The sequence below is a fragment of the Falco cherrug genome, chromosome 8, assembly GCF_023634085.1.
Source record: "Falco cherrug isolate bFalChe1 chromosome 8, bFalChe1.pri, whole genome shotgun sequence".
Taxonomy (NCBI): domain Eukaryota; kingdom Metazoa; phylum Chordata; class Aves; order Falconiformes; family Falconidae; genus Falco; species Falco cherrug.
In genome coordinates, this window is record NC_073704.1 from 54,190,117 (window position 1) to 54,206,780 (window position 16,664).

At 42.6% G+C, this 16,664-nt stretch overlaps 2 protein-coding genes across 11 annotated transcripts in view; both read left to right on the forward strand.

The window, feature by feature from the left end:
- Positions 1–7,697, forward strand: part of CREBRF (CREB3 regulatory factor) — a 29,025-nt gene extending 21,328 nt beyond the window's left edge. For 8 of the 9 annotated variants that reach the window (XM_055717633.1, XM_055717635.1, XM_055717636.1 and 5 more), the window contains 4 exons: positions 432–621; positions 1,072–1,145; positions 1,550–1,672; positions 1,906–7,697. In XM_055717633.1, the coding sequence (XP_055573608.1) occupies positions 432–621; positions 1,072–1,145; positions 1,550–1,672; positions 1,906–2,021 (503 nt within the window). In that variant the 3' untranslated portion in view covers positions 2,022–7,697. Of the gene's footprint in view, positions 1–431; positions 622–1,071; positions 1,146–1,549; positions 1,673–1,905 lie in introns of those variants that run through there. The other variant, XM_055717640.1, reaches the window with a different exon arrangement.
- An 811-nt stretch (positions 7,698–8,508) lies between these two features.
- On the forward strand, positions 8,509–14,914 carry BNIP1 (BCL2 interacting protein 1). 2 transcript variants are annotated; one of them, XM_055717643.1, is made up of 6 exons: positions 8,509–8,666; positions 8,812–8,904; positions 9,037–9,128; positions 9,584–9,685; positions 10,489–10,607; positions 12,720–14,914. In XM_055717643.1, the coding sequence occupies exons 1-6, from the start codon at positions 8,583–8,585 to the stop codon at positions 12,914–12,916; spliced, it is 687 nt and encodes a 228-aa protein (XP_055573618.1). In that variant the 5' UTR covers positions 8,509–8,582; the 3' UTR covers positions 12,917–14,914. The 2 variants fall into 2 exon arrangements, with proteins under 2 accessions (XP_055573618.1, XP_055573617.1); XM_055717642.1 differs by having other exon boundaries at positions 8,812–9,128.
- Positions 14,915–16,664: the final 1,750 nt, after the last annotated feature.

Consider the following 16,664-nt stretch of genomic DNA (forward strand, 5'->3'; position numbering starts at 1 on the left):
TTCCTATTAATACGGAACTTTAGCAATAATATTAATTAGGAATTCAATCAACCTGTGTGTGCATGAGCATCTATTGGTTGAACCCATGAGTTAGCAAGTTACAGCTGGGGCAAAACAACAGGGTTTGAACTTGTGACATACGTTTTTTAGCACAGTTGTGTGTGTACTGTCTTTCACATCCAGTAGCCTGGCCAGCAGTATTTGCTCTTATCTGATCTGGATATCATATGAATTGTACAAAGCAGTTTGTCTGGAAACTCTCTTGCTATTGTGAAAGGCCGTAGGGATCACATGATTCCAGTCCATTCTCTTGTAATGAACAGAGGAACTTAAACTGCACCCAAAAAAATACATATTTAGGAATTTTTTTTCACAGCTTTATGTACATATTGTGTCACTTCCCAACCCAATTTCCTGCATATTTCAAACAGGAAAATATGCAGCAAAGAAGTCACGGAGGACTGATGTAGAAGACCTGACTCCCAACCCCAGAAAATTGCTACAGATTGGTAATGAATTGAGGAAGCTGAATAAGGTGATCAGTGACCTGACACCAGTCAGTGAACTTCCCTTAACTGCCAGACCGAGGTCAAGAAAAGAAAAGAACAAGCTGGCTTCCAGGTAAATATTAGATAACGCTACAAGGATTAATAAACTTTTATTACTACAACTGTACAATTAAGATCTAACTAATCTTTGCCTCAAGAGTTCCTGCTTCATCGTGGCAGTTCCTGCAGCGGGCCAATTACCAGTTTTATCAAAAAGCAGGGCAACTGGCAGTTCGGAGATGTAGTTTGCCCGTTCCCTAGATAACGATGTATTTCCACTGGAGGCTGGTTTACTTAGCTGCAGGGCAAATGATTGATACAGTGATAAAATCCACAAGTGTGAAATGGTAAGCAAATACAGGTAGCAGAGTGCTTTCAGTGGAGGTGAGTCAGTAAAGAAATGATTTTGTACATCACAGCTCTGGGAGTATTGGTTGGTAAGTTTGTGTGGCAAACAGACAGATGGTCTTAGGATTCTGGAATTTTTGTTAGTGTTCTAATTCTTCCCCTCTTCTTACTATAGGGCTTGTAGACTAAAAAAGAAAGCCCAGTATGAAGCCAATAAAGTAAAACTCTGGGGTCTCAACACGGAATATGGTAAATACAACTCTTCACATCTTAATTTTTCTTTTTGTTCAGACACGTCTGTGTTTTGCACCGTTGTGTAACCTGGGTCATACCTGACAGTTTATACAGAAAACAGGGTTGGTACAAACCTAACGGTTTTGTTAATACAAAATCAGTGCACTCCATAAAGTGTATGTAGATTGGGTTACCTAGTGTGTTGAGCTACTTTACAGATGTAAATTATGCAAATGTATCCAAGTAATGTAAATAGTTGTGAAAATATGTTTACAGATGTAAAGTAGTACTTCTTAATTTTACAGTAAGTGTGATGTGACACCTTTGACACTTAACAGATTACAGTGTGTGGACAACTGTGGATCTCTTGCTCCAGAGGGAATGTGCTGTAGATCTAAACCAGCTTTTTCTCTTTGCAGATAATTTACTCTTTGTGATCAACTCCATTAAACAAGAAATAGTTAATCGGGTACAGGTACCTAAAGATGATAGAGGAATCAACATGGAACAAAAGTTGAACATACTTATTAAAGACACTCTTGGTAAGCAGTAAACTTAACATACTTGCATGCATGTGAAGAGACATACAATCTATGTTAGATTGCAAATAATGTCTGGAATAGAGAAAAGAAAGAAGCACTTCCTGATTTCAGTTACCTGTGCCTTTTTGTTGGCTACTAACTAGTGTTCATTGGCTTTGTATTACTTACAGGAACATACAAATACGTGCAGTGAATAGTAACCTTACAGGATGTTTTCTTACCCTCCTTTTTAGGGCTACCTGTAGCTGGACAGACATCAGAATTTGTGAATCAAGTTTTAGAGAGGACTGCAGAAGGAGACCCCACCGGTGGCCTTGTAGGGCTACGAATACCAATGTCAAAAGTTTAAGATATGAGTTCAGCTATTCTCATCATTCAGATTCTACCTGTGTTGTCAAGTACTTCATTGTAAATTGCATTCTGGTCTGCATGTCAGTTTAGCATTACCTAAACACTTACAGTTAGGTTCCATTGTTTTTAAATAACAATGTAATAATTCAAAGTGTGATATAAAATGCTTAATAGCATTTTTGGACCATAAACCAGATAGTTTCAAAGCTGCTTTAAGCTTAAAACAGAGATGAGAATTATTTTAAAATTAAGTTATGTAGGACCAGAATATATTACTTTTGTTTTAGAAGCAAAAACATGGTTTTGCTAGTAAAAATTTGTAGCATATGCCAGACATTGTGACAGGTTTATGCTCCAAGTAAAATAAGAGGAAGCTGTCAGTTTAGGGAGTTTTTTGTTGTTTTGTTTTGGGGTTTTTTAGTATTTGGATTTTCTTTGGTTCTTAAAAAACAGTAAGCTTTCTTTGCAACCATTAACTTGTACATAGCACACGTGGCATTAGAGCTAGTGTGCCATATAAAACTTTTAATTTTCTGAGCTTAATATAGTATTTAAATGTCTGTGCAAGCAAGAGAAAAAAAAGTATATTCTTTGTGCCTTGTATTTTGGGGGGAGAGCTATCAGTATAAGCTGGTAAAGTTTTGTATGAAGAAAAAACCCTGAGGGGAAAAACCAAGATGTATAGATGGTATGATTATAGGTTTTAATGTATTTGTTCCAGCTCTTAAATTTTTTGAATGTATATAGGAATATGTTGAAAATGTAGATATATGCCACAGAGTCTATGTATTGTATAAAAGATGGCTCTAGAAAACTAAATTTCGGTACTTTGGCCGGAAGAAAACAAATACTTGCACATTAATGCGATTGTTTATTTTTGTACCAAAGACAAATGCAACTGATATGGCGAACTGCCAGTCTAAGTAAAGTTTTGCACAGCTTATATGATACTGTACTGAATGTAAAAACAAACGAAAAAAAGAAAAAAAATTAAAGGTCAGGGTTAGGGATCTTACTGAACTGTGAATTTTTTTGTTTGGGTCCAATTATCTACAGAAGGAGCATTCATACGTAACAATATTATTTTGCTGTTCTTGTAGTTCGCTTCCATGGTAGATAAGTTGGTGGCCGTCTCGGAGTCTTTAAATCTTTTTTCTCTGCACTTACTGTAGGAGATTTTAATATATTTGGATTTTAGTAAGCTATTGGTAAAATAGTTTTCAACTTTGAGAATTTAAAAAAATATTTAGCTTGTTGTAGTATACTTCCACCAAACAACCAAAATAAAATTATTTTTATTGTAATGTGTATATATGTAAAGAGAAAAAAGAGCTACAAATATCTAATTCCTTAGTTGCCACTTTTCCAGTTGATGTATTATTATGCATGTGATGTTTCCAAGGATCAACACAGGCTTCAAACAAACAAAAAAAAAATTTATAGACTTTTATATTTTTGTACAGGTATTTCGAAACTAGCTTCTTCAAACTTATATGTGACTTATTCTTGTTAATTCAGTAGTTTCTATGATTGAGGAATATTAACCCACAGTTCTTATTTGCTCTTCTGCTAATAAGAGTTGGCTTTGTAGTCAGTGTTAACGTACAGATTAAAAGCTTTAGCCTTTGATGAGAAAGTCTTTTATCTCAAGGCAAGATCATTCTCTGGTTTCATGGACCCCCACCCCCTTTTCCTCCCTGTTCTTTCTCTCCCTATTTAAAGATGACAAAACACTGTTTACTGAAAATAGGAATACCAAATATTTTCAAATGTAGCTGCTGAAAAAAAAATGCAAAAGTCCATGAAGGCTTTCTCCCCGCTCCCTTTGGGGAACTTCTCCATTTCTAGTTTGTCTAAGTTTGTTTGTACTGTGATTCCTTTTTGTTTGTAAGTAGATTATTTTTATATCCAAGCTTGTACTATAAAAAAAAAAAAAAAGGCTGAAGCGGTAATAGTGCAGTAAGAGTGGCTGATGGAGGTGGCAGTCCTGCCACATACTTGTGAGTGTGCACACAGCTTACTTTGTATCTAAATATTTTGGAAGACTCAAAAGGGAGGAGGAGGCCAAAATACCACTACTGAGCTGTACGGAAAGTCTTTCCTACAAGAGACTGAACAAATACCCAGGGCAATTTAGGCAAAACTTTGTAAATCCACTTAAGACTTGCAAAATCTGAGTGGAATGTGGGTGTTCTTGTTTCAGGTGGTTTTGTTGTTAGGGTGAGGCGAGAGTTGGCTGCTGCTTTACACAGTGGGTCAGATGTATTCCTGTTGTAATTATTGCCGGTGTTGCAGTTATTCTGGAGATGCATACGGCCCGTAAAACCCGACAAAGAATGTCTCTTGTGAAGTTAAGGCCATGTCTGTACCAAGATTTGAATACTGTTCCTTTCGGATGAATGGTGTTACCGTGCTGCTCAGATACAGGCGGTCCTTATGCTATATCCAAACTCTGTAGACAAGGCAGCACTTCTAAACATTAAGAGAGCAGTTTTGCAATCGGGTAAAAGCTGTGACAAATTAAACTGACAAGGTATTAAAAAGCCCCCTTTGTACTGCTCAGAAATACTGGGCAAATATAACTTTATAGCTTTTTATTTTTGTCTGAAAACCAGAATATGATTTTGGTCTAGCATTTCAAAGTAGACTTTGAATCTTTAGTGAATTCCATACCCTTGCATTTCAGTGTTTTCTGTGTATTATTTTAAGTTAAAGCTTTTAAATAGTTGAGCTTTTTAATGTCGACACTTTATTTTGTAACTATTTATATGTATGTATATCTTAGACAAGCACTTTGTTTAAAAAAAAAAAAAAAAAAAAAAAAGAAACTGCGTTTTATATGATTCCTGCCACTTGCTGCTAACTCTGGGCTGGTCAGAATGCTGCAGCGATACTTGATACAAATAAAACCTGGCAGTAAAATGTAGAGTAAAGATAAGACCTTTTGCTGGTTTAACTTTATCATAAAGGTGACATAGGCAAGCTGTGCAGCTTTACATTTTAACCAGGGGACTCTGTGGCATTTAAACCGTCTAGAAATGGTTGTACTTTAATGCCAGTAACAATCTGCTTCCTCTAGTGTCATTAAAATATATACATTTAGTGTATACTTATCACAAACAAAAATCTTATAAGGGTATAAAAACCAACAAATGTACATGTTCTGTTTTTTGGCAATTGTGGCATGCATTTTTGGATGATCTTTAGAGAATACCATTTTCTAAAGATTTTCAGTGTTCATACATGGTATGTGGATCTTAATGAAGTCCTGGATTTTTTTGTTTGTTTTTGAGTGTAGGCATTGTGAATATTCACTTTTAATCCTATATCCAAAAACAATTATATATTTTTGATTTAATACAAACAAAAGCTCTTCCTTTTTCTGATACACTGGATTCTCTAGAATTTGTTTCCATATTAAAAGCATGCTGTCATAACTGCTCTTGTTGAGATCTCGTCAGTCTGAACTTAGGTGCCACAGTCTGAATCGATGGACCGCTTGTTCTGCTGTACCATGTATGATTCTCGTCCTTTCCTACTTCCTTCATGACAGATGATGATGTGGCTTTATATTGTGCCTTACTTGTACATCTAGAACTAAATGTTTTTCATTCCCTCTGAACTCTTCAAACCTAACCCTTCTGAAATGGAATCAGAGCTGATAAAAAGTATCCTGAAGAAAGTCTGGATAGATCTGATTTCAGTTTCTCTCGGTAGTAGTCCTTTTGTATTTATATGGAAGACTAGTTTTTGAATGGCCTTGTAAAACGTGGGGGTGCTCATGAAGGGTGTTTTTTAGCCCTAAACCCCTTTTGCTAACGCTTCCTTTCATGGTTTATTGAACACATTTTCAGATACTTGGTGAGTACTTTTTTTGGATGAGAGAGACTTACTACTAAAGCTATGTTTACGTGTGGGTGGGCTGGATTTTCTTATCATACCAGTTGAAGTCATTGTGATTTAATGAAGTTGCATTGCTGTAAAGCTGATGTGAGAGTCAGGCTCAGCTGCATTCAGTTCCTAATTCTTTATAGACAGACTTTTTTTTTCCATATGGAGAGGGCCAGGAAAAAGGTTTGGGTTTTGTTGGGTTTTTGTTTGTTTTTGTTTTGTTTTTTAAAAAAGAGCAAACAAGAAAACCCTAACATGGATGAAGGGTCTTTAACTAACCTAAAAGCAACCAGATGCTTCTGAAGTAGTGGTGTCAGTTTTGATTTTATTTTTAAAAGATGCCCCACTAATATTTATCTGACATTTGCCTTTGTTAATAAAATGGTTAGCTTATTTACAAAATGTAAAGACTGGATGTGCTTTTCTTTTCCATAAATCATTTAAACATAGCTATTTTTTTAAAGCTGTAAAGGCTTTATCAGGAAAATTTCAAAGGGTTGTATACAAGTTGTCTTCAGCAGAAACAGCAAATGCAATTCTGTTCCTCAAACGTGCTTGCTAGTCTTCCTGAAATTCTGTTGAGGCATAACCCAGTTATGAACCGTGAATGTTAGGATCTGTCTTTGGCCTTGAGACCTGAATTTCAAGAATGCGTCTAATCATGATTTTATTTTCAGTTGGAGGCTTCGGTTGAAATCATCTAGTTAAGTGTGCTGCTAGGTGTGGTCTTGGCTTATTGACACAGCCTTGCACACAGCTGAGGTTTATTTTGTTTACCCCAGGGATCGTGTGAAGTACATTTCAAACAGTTACTGCTTCAGTGACTGATTCTTCTTGTAACTGTATTAAGGGCATTAGTATGTTGAGAAAACACCACTCTTGACTATCTCCCAATATAATAAATTGGGATTCTTAAATGTCATTAGTGAAAGATGGCACTTTTAGGTTATATCTTCCTTGCAGCATACAAAAATGTCTCTATCTTTCTACAATTTACATTTCACAATATGCCATGTTTTCTCCCCCAGTGCTTCTAACATGATAAGAAGGTGTATGTGTGCACTGAATTGTAATCCTCAGCCTCTTACACACTCATGAACTTCCACAGGAGCAAATACTGACTATGCATTTATTGTCTTTCTAATGAGCTGTGGAGCTAAAGGTGGAGCCAGAGCTATCTCAAGCCACGCTGCTTTTTTTTTCTCCATAAAAAAAAAAAACCAACTCAAAACTTTTGAGATAACATCAGTGTTCTGAGATTTTCTTGGGTGAAGAATATTTTGCAGTCTGATATCTGTGTATATCAAATTTGGCCGAGTTCACTAGCTACTGTAAGGAAAACTTCGGACTGGATTTGGTATTGGCAAAAGCACATCCATCCCACCCTATCAAAATCTTCTGATTAAGGAACAGAACCTAGTAGCAGCACTTTAATTTTCTTGAGGTTTTTTATTATGGTGGATATTTATACATTCTGGTTTGAATCATCTATCCTTGCAGAATATTACACCCAAGGAAAACTTACTGCTCAGTATTTGTTGCCGGGTAAACTCTTGAGGCTGATGGCACATGCGGATGTAGGTGATTGATGGAAAAAAAAAAAAAAAAGAAAGAAAAAAAAGGCATTTTAAACAAAACATGGCATCCTGTTCTGCCTACGCTTGGGGTCATGATTGTAATGCTGTCCTTGATATTATTCTATAATCAACTTCCAACTGGAGCTCAGCAAAACTTACTGAAAGTCTTGTCTCTGTTAGAAAATAAATTTACCTTGTTAAAAGCATGATCTGTTAAGAATTGCAATGTTTAATGTTGGTTAATAGTTGTGCAGTTTTTATTTTTTTGAAGAGAGGCACAATTAAACTATTGACTTTGTTTACTCTGTCACCCTCGGTCCCTAGCACTTCTATCCAGATACAAATTCATCAATGTATGCAACATCCTTTGTAATTTAAAATAAAAATTGTGGAGGAAATACCGTCTCCAGTCATTGGGGGGGTGACGGTGGATGGTGCAGCGTCTCTTGCAGTCAGCGCCCTCCTGGCACCGGCACCAGCTCCCCTTCGGCAGGGATGGGGGCTGGGTGCGGCAGCAACTCGGTTTTCCGCGCGGCTCCTGCTGACCGCTGCGGGGCCACCGGCAGCGCTGGGCTGCAGCCCGCCGCCCCCGGGCTTGCCGGCACGGCCGGGAGGATGCGCTGGGATCCGGGATCCAGGCTCCCGGGAGAGGCACCCGGGGAGCTGCTGCGCGGCTCGCCCCGTGCCTCTCCCCCGGCTGCGGGGGACCCCTGCGCCCCTGGCCAGCCCTACTACGGGCCTCGGCCTGTTCCCTGCGTCCCGGGGGGGCTGGCGCGGCCCCCTGCCACCCCTGCTTCTCCCGGCTGCCCCGCAGCTGTTCCCTCGGGCCCGTTTTTATCTCGGGAGGGCACAGGGCCCCTCCCCGGCCCTCAGCCGCCTTGTGCTTGACGGGCCGCCCGCCACCCGCAGGGCTACGGGGCTGGCAGCGCGGAGGGACGCGCCGCGCGGTACTCAGCACCGGGCCGCCGCCGGCCCCTCAGCGCAGCCCCGCGGCGGCGGCACAAGGCCCGGGGAGGCGCCCGCCCCTCGGTGCCCACAGGCGGCGCCCGCGGGCCGGCGGCGGAGCCGCGGCCTCTCCCTTCCCGCGCAAGATGGCGGCGGCCGGCGGCGTGCCGGTGCGGGTCTGCCACCAGGAGATCGTCAAGTTCGACCTGGAGATCAAGGCGGCCGTGCAGGTACCGCCGCCCGCCCCCGCGGCGGGTTCCCCCTGCCGGGGCTGCGGGGCGGCCGCTGCTTTGCGGGGGGTGCCCGGGGGTGTGTGTGCGGTGCCCGGGGGGGGTGCCCGGCGCGGGCCGCGCTGACCGGGCCGCTGCCTTGCAGGACATCCGGGACTGCCCGGGGCCGCTCGGCGCCCTCACGGAGCTCAACGCCGTCGTGAAGGAGAAGTTCCGCCACCTCCGCGGCCGCATCCAGGTGAGGCCGAGGGCCGGGGGCGGGGGGCGGGGGGCCGGCCCGGCGGGGGGGGCTGTGGCGTCAGCCCGCTTCTGGCTCGCCGCTGGGCCCCAGGCCCTGATGGGATTTTCGTGTTGCGGCTTTGCACCACAGGAGCTGGAGCAGATGGCCAAGGAGCAGGATAAGGAGTCGGAGAAGCAGGCCTTGCTGCGGGAGGTGGAAAACCACAAGAAGCAAATGCTGAGGTGGGTCGGGCAGCCCCTGCTCCCTGCAGGCCCCCTGCACCCTGAGGTGATCCAGCCTCCCCCAGCGCGAGCAGCGCCTGTGCTGGCACTGACACGGTGCTGTGTTGCCCAAGACCAAGAGCAGATGAGGGGTAGAAAGGACAGGACTGCCGCCTTCTGCTTTCCTCTCTCCTGTCCTGACACCGTCACCATGGTCCAACCCTTTGAGGAGCTGACCCTGTAAGCAGGTGGCTTGAGAGTCTGTCATTTCACAGCTGGCACAGTTTTCTTCCCTCGCCTCATAAGCTATACACTTCGGAGAAGAAATGATAGCAAGTGTTTTGTTGTTCTGTGGTGTGATACAAAGTCCACGCATCACTGGGGTTCTCAGTTTCAGTGGTGGTTGCTCTGTGAAAATAGTTTTTGCTTGCAAGCTGTTCCCATCGTGTTACAACGTTGTCCTCTTGTGATTTCAGCAATCAGGCAGCTTGGAGAAAGGCGAATCTAGCTTGCAAAATTGCTATCGACAACTCTGAGAAAGATCAACTGCTGCAGGGAAGAGACTCCTTAAGACACAGGTATTAGACCATTGCGCTGTGATCTGAGCTTTAAGCAGCGTATGCTATATTCACTAGTTTTGAATGGAAGCGACATGATGGTTTTAAGTTATTTACTTTTATCTGGAACGTAGCTTTTCTAAGGTGCCAGGAAGGAAATCTGTTGCTGGCCCTCACCGTCCCTTTGCAGCCTTGTAACAGCTGCAATGAACCTTGGGCTACATGGTTTCTAATGAGTGCATTTACCTTTTGTGAAGATTTAAACTGTTAAGGATTGTGGTCATTTCATGTTTTCTTGGTGTTGGCTTGTCTAAGTAGAAAAGTGAGCCTTCATAGTTTTTCTGACCACCTTTTACATTGATTCCAGTCAGGGTTATAAGTATATTATAAGTAGTGGATCACTATGGAAGCTGTTCTCACATGCAAATCTGGATGTAAGTGTACACGGTTCCTGTATTGAAAGCAACAAATGGGATACCCAGGATAATAAAGTGGTATCAGTGCTTCCATACCAGCTCATACTGAAGTTGTACAGTCATGGATGAGTAAGTTGTGAAATACGGGCCCCTGTGAGATTCTGAGCCACTAGCAGTTGTTTTGGTTCATTACTTTAATGTTCCGTGGGGTTTGGTTTTTTTTTTTAATGTTTAGTGAAGATAATCTGAATTTCTCATGCTGTAAAAAATAGTTGAGTCTTTTGTACAGTGGCGGAAGTGTTTGGTGCCAAGCTCTGTTCTAAGCTCTCTGGCGGCAGCATTTCCCCCACAGTACCTGCAGACATAATTTTATCCCTTCCTGCTTTACTTTTTCCCTTTCTTTTCCAGGAAGACTACAAAGGAAAGTCTGGCAGAGAGTGCAAGTAACATCACAGAGAGTCTGATGGGCATTAGCAGGATGATGTCACAACAAGTCCAGCAGAGTGAGGAGACTGTGCAAACCCTAGGTACAGATGTTTGGGTTTTGGGTATGGATTGGATGATTGAAGCACCTTTTGCCAGTTCTGTTAGAGTAGGGAGACACAAACGGACGTGGCATGGAGCATAGTGGAAATGTGCTTTGCTGTAGGAGAACGTACTACAATGATAATTGAAGGGCCATCCAGCAGAACTCCTCTTACAGTTTGACATAAATAGAAAATAATAATATACATTGCATGGACCTGTTTGTTGGAGTTTCTGTTTCACGATAATGAAAAGTAAAAGAAGGCAGGAAGAAGGGGGCAGGGTGAGGAGCTTTTGTTTTAGTTTCACATAAAAGCAATTGTAAAAGCCATGTGAGTTCACATCGTGCTAAGGGTGTGTTTGGTGTTACTCTGTGCTGCTGTCCTGCCATGCATTTGGTATCGGTAGGGAAAATAAAAGCGTGGGTACAGGTCCATACGCAGAGGGAACAGTGTGTGTGGAGGACTGTTTTCACCCAGTCTCCATCCAGCTGGGATGACTAAGAGAGAGGGAGATCAAGTGACTTGAACCCGAGGTCACTTGCTCTGTCAGCAGTGCATCAGGGACTGTGAAACCAAGATTTCACCCAGTTCTTTGGCTTAGACTCCTAAGACAATAAATCAAGTGACCTGTCACAACTGCTGATTCATGAAGCGTTCAGAAGTTGGATCTATGTTGCCTGGGCCTCTTACTAGCTGTGCTTTTGGGCAGAAGAGAGAACAGTTTAAAGATGAGGATAAATAACACAGCTTTTGCCTTCCTTGTTTTCTGCCCCTATCTGAGGATGGCAGCTGGGCACGGTTTGTTCATGTAAAAGTAGCATGTTTCTTCTCCCATTAAAAAGACAGTTTGACAGACACTTTTTCACCCTGTTTCTGACTGAACAGCGCTTGGAGTTCATCAAGGGAAAAACCATCAAAGGTCATTTACAAAACCCAGCTGCAAATTCTGAATCAGTAGTTAGAGTTTCCTTTTTTCTGAGCAAGTCCTTTCCCAGTAGGCAGTGAATAAATGCAGCCACGAAGCAGGGAAGCTCTACTTCGTCATTAACAATGTGAAACAAGTTTTCTATTTTCATTTGGATCAAAATGCTTCTTTAAGATGGTATGTAATGGTTTGAAAAATATTACGGATGTGTTTCTACTATGCTTGTTTCTGTAACACACTTGGAGCTTGGCCTGTCTTTAATCAGTCAGTTCAGTAGAGAGTGTGTTACCCGCATTCACTGCTGTACAGGGTGTGCGTTCTGTAATATAAGAAAAAGGGAACTCCTGGGCTTTTGCTTTCGTACAGTAATTTGAAAGGAGGAAGGCTGAGGAGCTTGGGGCATTTGTTTGTTTGCTTGTTTATTGTCTCACAGGGAAAGAGAAGTTGAAAGGAACCGATGTACCATCTTACTGTTTTGGAATATCTTCAAATTCTGTCTTTAGTTGAGACCAATCAACGCACTTTTTCCCTAGTTGATTTTCTGGGGTTTTTTATTAGGAAAAAAGCCCCAAAGAATTATGATTGCCAAAAATAACTGTTAAAAACTGTTTAAATTGTTAGAGCTGAGTAATTAAGGATCTCTTGCTGCTGCATGCTGCTTTTTCACTTTCTGCAATCTCATCTGAATCACACTGATTCAGGTTCTAGCTTGGGGGAACAGTTTCAGTTGTGCATTTAATATATTCAAATACTGACCTGTCCTACTGCTGCTTAGAGGTGCTGCTGACAGTGATGGTGATCTCTCCCCCTTAAATCGGTGGTTCAAGCACCATTCTTATTTCACTCTGCTTCTAGCGAGCTCTCAGGTAGCACTGTGTTCATAAAAAATCTGAACTAGGTTTTTATCTGGTAACCTGAAAATCAAAAATTCAGCAACAGGACGTAGGGCCTTTAAGCCATTCAGTACTCTTGCTTTGCTTTGCATTTTTCTTTAGCACGTCAAGACTAATGAGTTGTGAAAGCCTCTGCAAGAACAGTCTGCATTTGTCTTACCCATAAGTCAGTCTGACCTAGAAGGATCTCCCGGGCACTGTCTGTATTGCCAAATATTGCATGCTTGTAGCCTTTGTCATGTATTTTTGAAGCACAACTAGCTGATTTCTATTTTTTCTTCCCCTTAATTTCAGCCAATTCTTCACGAACCATCCTGGAAGCAAATGAAGAATTTAAGTCCATGTCTGGGACAATTCAGTTGGGGCGAAAGCTCATAACAAAGTACAATCGCAGGGAACTGACGGACAAGCTGCTCATCTTTCTCGCCCTTGCCTTATTCCTAGCCACGGTGCTCTATATTTTGAAAAAAAGACTCTTTCCATTTTTGTAAAATTCCAAAGCTAAACTGAACTATTACAAAAGATCAGAAAGAGATGGCGTAATAATGGTAGGGCTTTTAAATAAAATCATAAAGGGATATTGCAATAGCTGAAAGAGCATTAGAGCAGGCATGACTTTATACTGTTCCCGCAGAGCATGTGACCTGCCTAAGAAGAGCTTAAATGAGCATGAGGTGGGAAGAAGCAGGTAGAGGAAGGTATGGAAAGAAGAAACACCACTTTGCCTGTAGGTTTGGGGAGCCAAACACGTGAGGAAGGAGGCGCTGAAAGGTGCCAGTCTTAACTTTCAACCTCCCTTCATTTTGCCTTGAAATTCACTTTTGTCCTTGGCATGGACTGGAAGCTGCTTTGATACCTGTGTGTAAGGTGCCGAAAGTAAGAGGAAGGATGAAAGAAACTCACATACATTCCGTTAATAAATATTTATTGTATCTATGTAAACTGAGTTTTGTTTAAAAACAAAGTCTAATGGATTGAAAGAGCCTGAACAACTTCCCATGTGAAAATTCTGCTTAATACTTAACAGCAGCAGTTGCTTACAGGTTGTTTTTTTTCTGGGAGCATAGCACACGTGCAGTCTGGCTGTGTTCCTTAGGAGGGCTCCGTCCAAAGCAAACATGGGGCCCCATTTGTTACTGTTCATTCACACGATATATTTGAGAATTGCATTGCGAATCTGTTGAAATCAAAAACCTTTTTGCTCCTTTTCTTTATAAAATTCCACTGCCATGTTGTATGTTTGTAAGGTTTTCTTGCTCGTAGGGTTAATCTTTTCTCAGGTAATCATTGCAAGAGGTTCTGTTCTTCAGTAGTGGGAGTTGATTTGCTTTAATAGCATAAATGCCAGCCTGCCACACTCCACGTAGTACCTGGAAGTAGCACAAACTGCACTGCAGCGTTCTTAAAACTGATGTTGCCTCTGGAAATGGTTTTATTGCTTCTTCAGAGCTGACTGGTAATGTTGACATATGGTTTAGGAAATTCTCACAGAATGGTTAAATACTGCCTTAATTTAGTAGTCAGAAGTAAACTTTTTTTAAAAAATATATATGTTAGGAAACATGATGTCAAGCAAATTACGGTGTATAAATTTATGTGAAATTTGAGGCTAGGTTACCTTTGTAGGTAGTTCTCCATCGTACATTTAGGGAGGAGAGATGACCAGACTATTACTTTGTCATTCTAATATTAATTTACTAGATCTTATCAGCGGTCACAATTTACCCTTTTGCTGGCAGCTGCTACAAGCCTGGCTAAATACAGAAGAGGAAGTAGGTTGTAGTAATCCAAGCTGGAGTACAGGACAGTGGAAGTGACGATGGTGTGTCTATGCATAAATAAGAAAAGCTGGAAAGTGTAATGGAGTTCAGAATCAAGGGCTCTGCCTGCAGAGTCGGTTCCTGAGCCTTTCTTACTCACATAGTAGCGAGGCGTTTGGTAACCTCGGCGCTGGGAGTGGTGTATCCCACAGAGGGCACTACTGCCTGGGAGTCTGGAGCGTTTCCTCGCACTGGAAGTACTGTAATATGCAGGCTAGACAGCATGGATGTGGCTTTGTCTGTACCGTTTTATTCATCGATTTTTAGTGCAGCCTTCGTAATAGCCTTTCCTGAGATACAGAATTACACAAAGATTGAAATAAACTGACAATGTGCGTGTTCTAGTTTTGAATAACAGAGAAATTACTCAGCTTAAAAAAGGGAAACGCACAAAGCTGATGAATGTGTGCTTTTTGGTAATAATAAAAGCGTTGCTTTGGTAAGAAGTCTTCTGATAAGCACGCTGCTAACCAAGGTCAGGTTTGTATACTACAAGTGTTTTGTAGTCTGCGAGTTGGGGCCACAGTGAAGCAGGTTTCATCCTGCTCAGTGATGCTGGCAGTTGTGTCTCTAGCACTGGGCTCCTGCCCCCTCTGGAACCCAGTCCTTGTGCCCCTCTGCTCAGAATGTACAAGCATCGAAAGGGTAATAAAAGTGTGTTCGCCTGTCCCCCTGTCTTGGAAAATGTGGCTGTAAATACAAATAATATTTAAGACGTGAAGATTATTTAAACTGTAATTATGTTTCAAATGAATTGCTGTGCAGCAGTTCCTATTCCCCAGGTGAGCAGCGCAGTGCTATCAGATGCAACTTCAGAGCAGTCAATAAAATTCTCTTTTTATGCACTGCTTCCTGCTCCTAGGCCAGATGTAGCAGTGTGGCTTTATTTCTTTCAGCCGAAAACAGTCTCGTCTTTCTGAAACACGGTACCTGCAGGTGGTCAAACACTAGTTATTTCAGTATTTCCTCCCTCATGTGGATGCAATATAAAAATAGGATGTTGCTGCTCCCTGAGATACCGGGAGGCTAAGCAGAGGAGAGAGCTCTGCTGTAAGCAGTGGTGCAGCGCGACTGCAGGAAGTTTCACAGCGTTTATCTTTGTGACATGCTCCCATCTGAACGTAGATCAGCCTTTAAAAAAAGCAGCAGCTTTCTCACACTGCTGAGAATTTCAGTAAAGTTTGTTTTAAGGGGTGATCTTTTTGCATGGAGATAGTAACGTAGCAGTTTGGAGGAAAATAAAAGGTCTGTTGCTGAATGTCTTAGGCTTTTGTTCTGTCCTGAGGTTGTTACTGAAATCTTAGGTTTCAGACCCTGACCTGCTGGAAGACCCTGAGGGGAAAAAATAACTTGAGGACCTTCCTTATGATATTTGTTTTCTGCTGCATCCAGATTGCATTAAAAAAATCTAGTCCTTTTGTAAACATACCTACTTGCTCTGTGGACACTGTCCATTTACAGACCTTAGAGAGAAAGGAAACAAGGGGAAAAAAATCAAGGACAGCTGATCCTTTTGGGAGAGGGGAAGAGTAGAAATCCTCCCTGGGACACAGCAGCACTCGGTGCTTGAGCCGTTCCCTTCCATAGGCAGCCAGAAGACACCCAGACTCCTGGTGGGCTGCAGACCTGGAAAGAAATAATCAGTGGAGCCAGCGAGATAAATGTTATTTCCTCTTTGGAGTAAGAAGGGTGATTTAGTGAAGCACCATCTCTAACCTGAGGGCCAGCCACCCCCGGTGGTGCCTGGGCAGACGCCCTGGCTTGGTGGCTGGGTACTGGCGGCTAGGGGTGGCACGGGTGCCTCCATCAGCCCGTACGACCCTCAGCTGGGGGTGGCTCGGTGGGCATGCTCAAACACCGGCCCTCCAGGCTACGGCATGGCATCTGGCTTGCTCCTTACCTGCAGACCTCCCTCCTGGCTTGAAGGTAGGTCCCCTTTTCTAATTTTTTGAATAAGTGAGCAGGAGCAGTGCAGTGGGAAGAGGAGGTGGCTGTGCCTGGCTCTTTGCTGTCTGATGCTCGCAATGTTTATCCACGGTGCGCGGAAAGTTGGGCTTGTGCGGTTCTCCTGTGTCTACAGGGGGATTTATATTTGCATCTTCTGCCTTTTGGGCAGCCCGCTGGTCTCCGTGGCTACTTAGAATATGGAGATGGGGTTTTAATCATCCAGGATGGTGTGTCTCAGGGTCTTGCTTTTGCTGCATGCCCTAGGGTTGTGTTGTGAAAGCCAAAAATGAGCATCACGCCGTTTTCTTTGAAAGAGAGTGGCAAAACCCTTCAGTTTTGCCCTGACAAGCGCAGCACGTGTATCGGGGATGGTGGGAAGAGGATGGCCTCTGCTCCCTCTGTGCTTTCGGGCTTGGGGGTGACTCGGGAGCGAAGGGTTGGAGCCCTCCTGAGGCCAGGAGCTCCAGGACTT

What these genes read in the sequence shown, in the direction of transcription:
- BNIP1 (XM_055717642.1), top strand. Translation starts at nt 8,583, where the DNA reads ATGGCGGCGGCCGGCGGCGTGCCGGTGCGGGTCTGCCACCAGGAGATC. An exon ending in CACAAGAAGCAAATGCTGAG is followed by an intron (nt 9,129 to 9,583) that starts GTGGGTCGGGCA and finishes TTGTGATTTCAG; the next exon opens with CAATCAGGCAGCTTGGAGAA. An exon ending in GGAGACTGTGCAAACCCTAG is followed by an intron (nt 10,608 to 12,719) that starts GTACAGATGTTT and finishes CCTTAATTTCAG; the next exon opens with CCAATTCTTCACGAACCATC.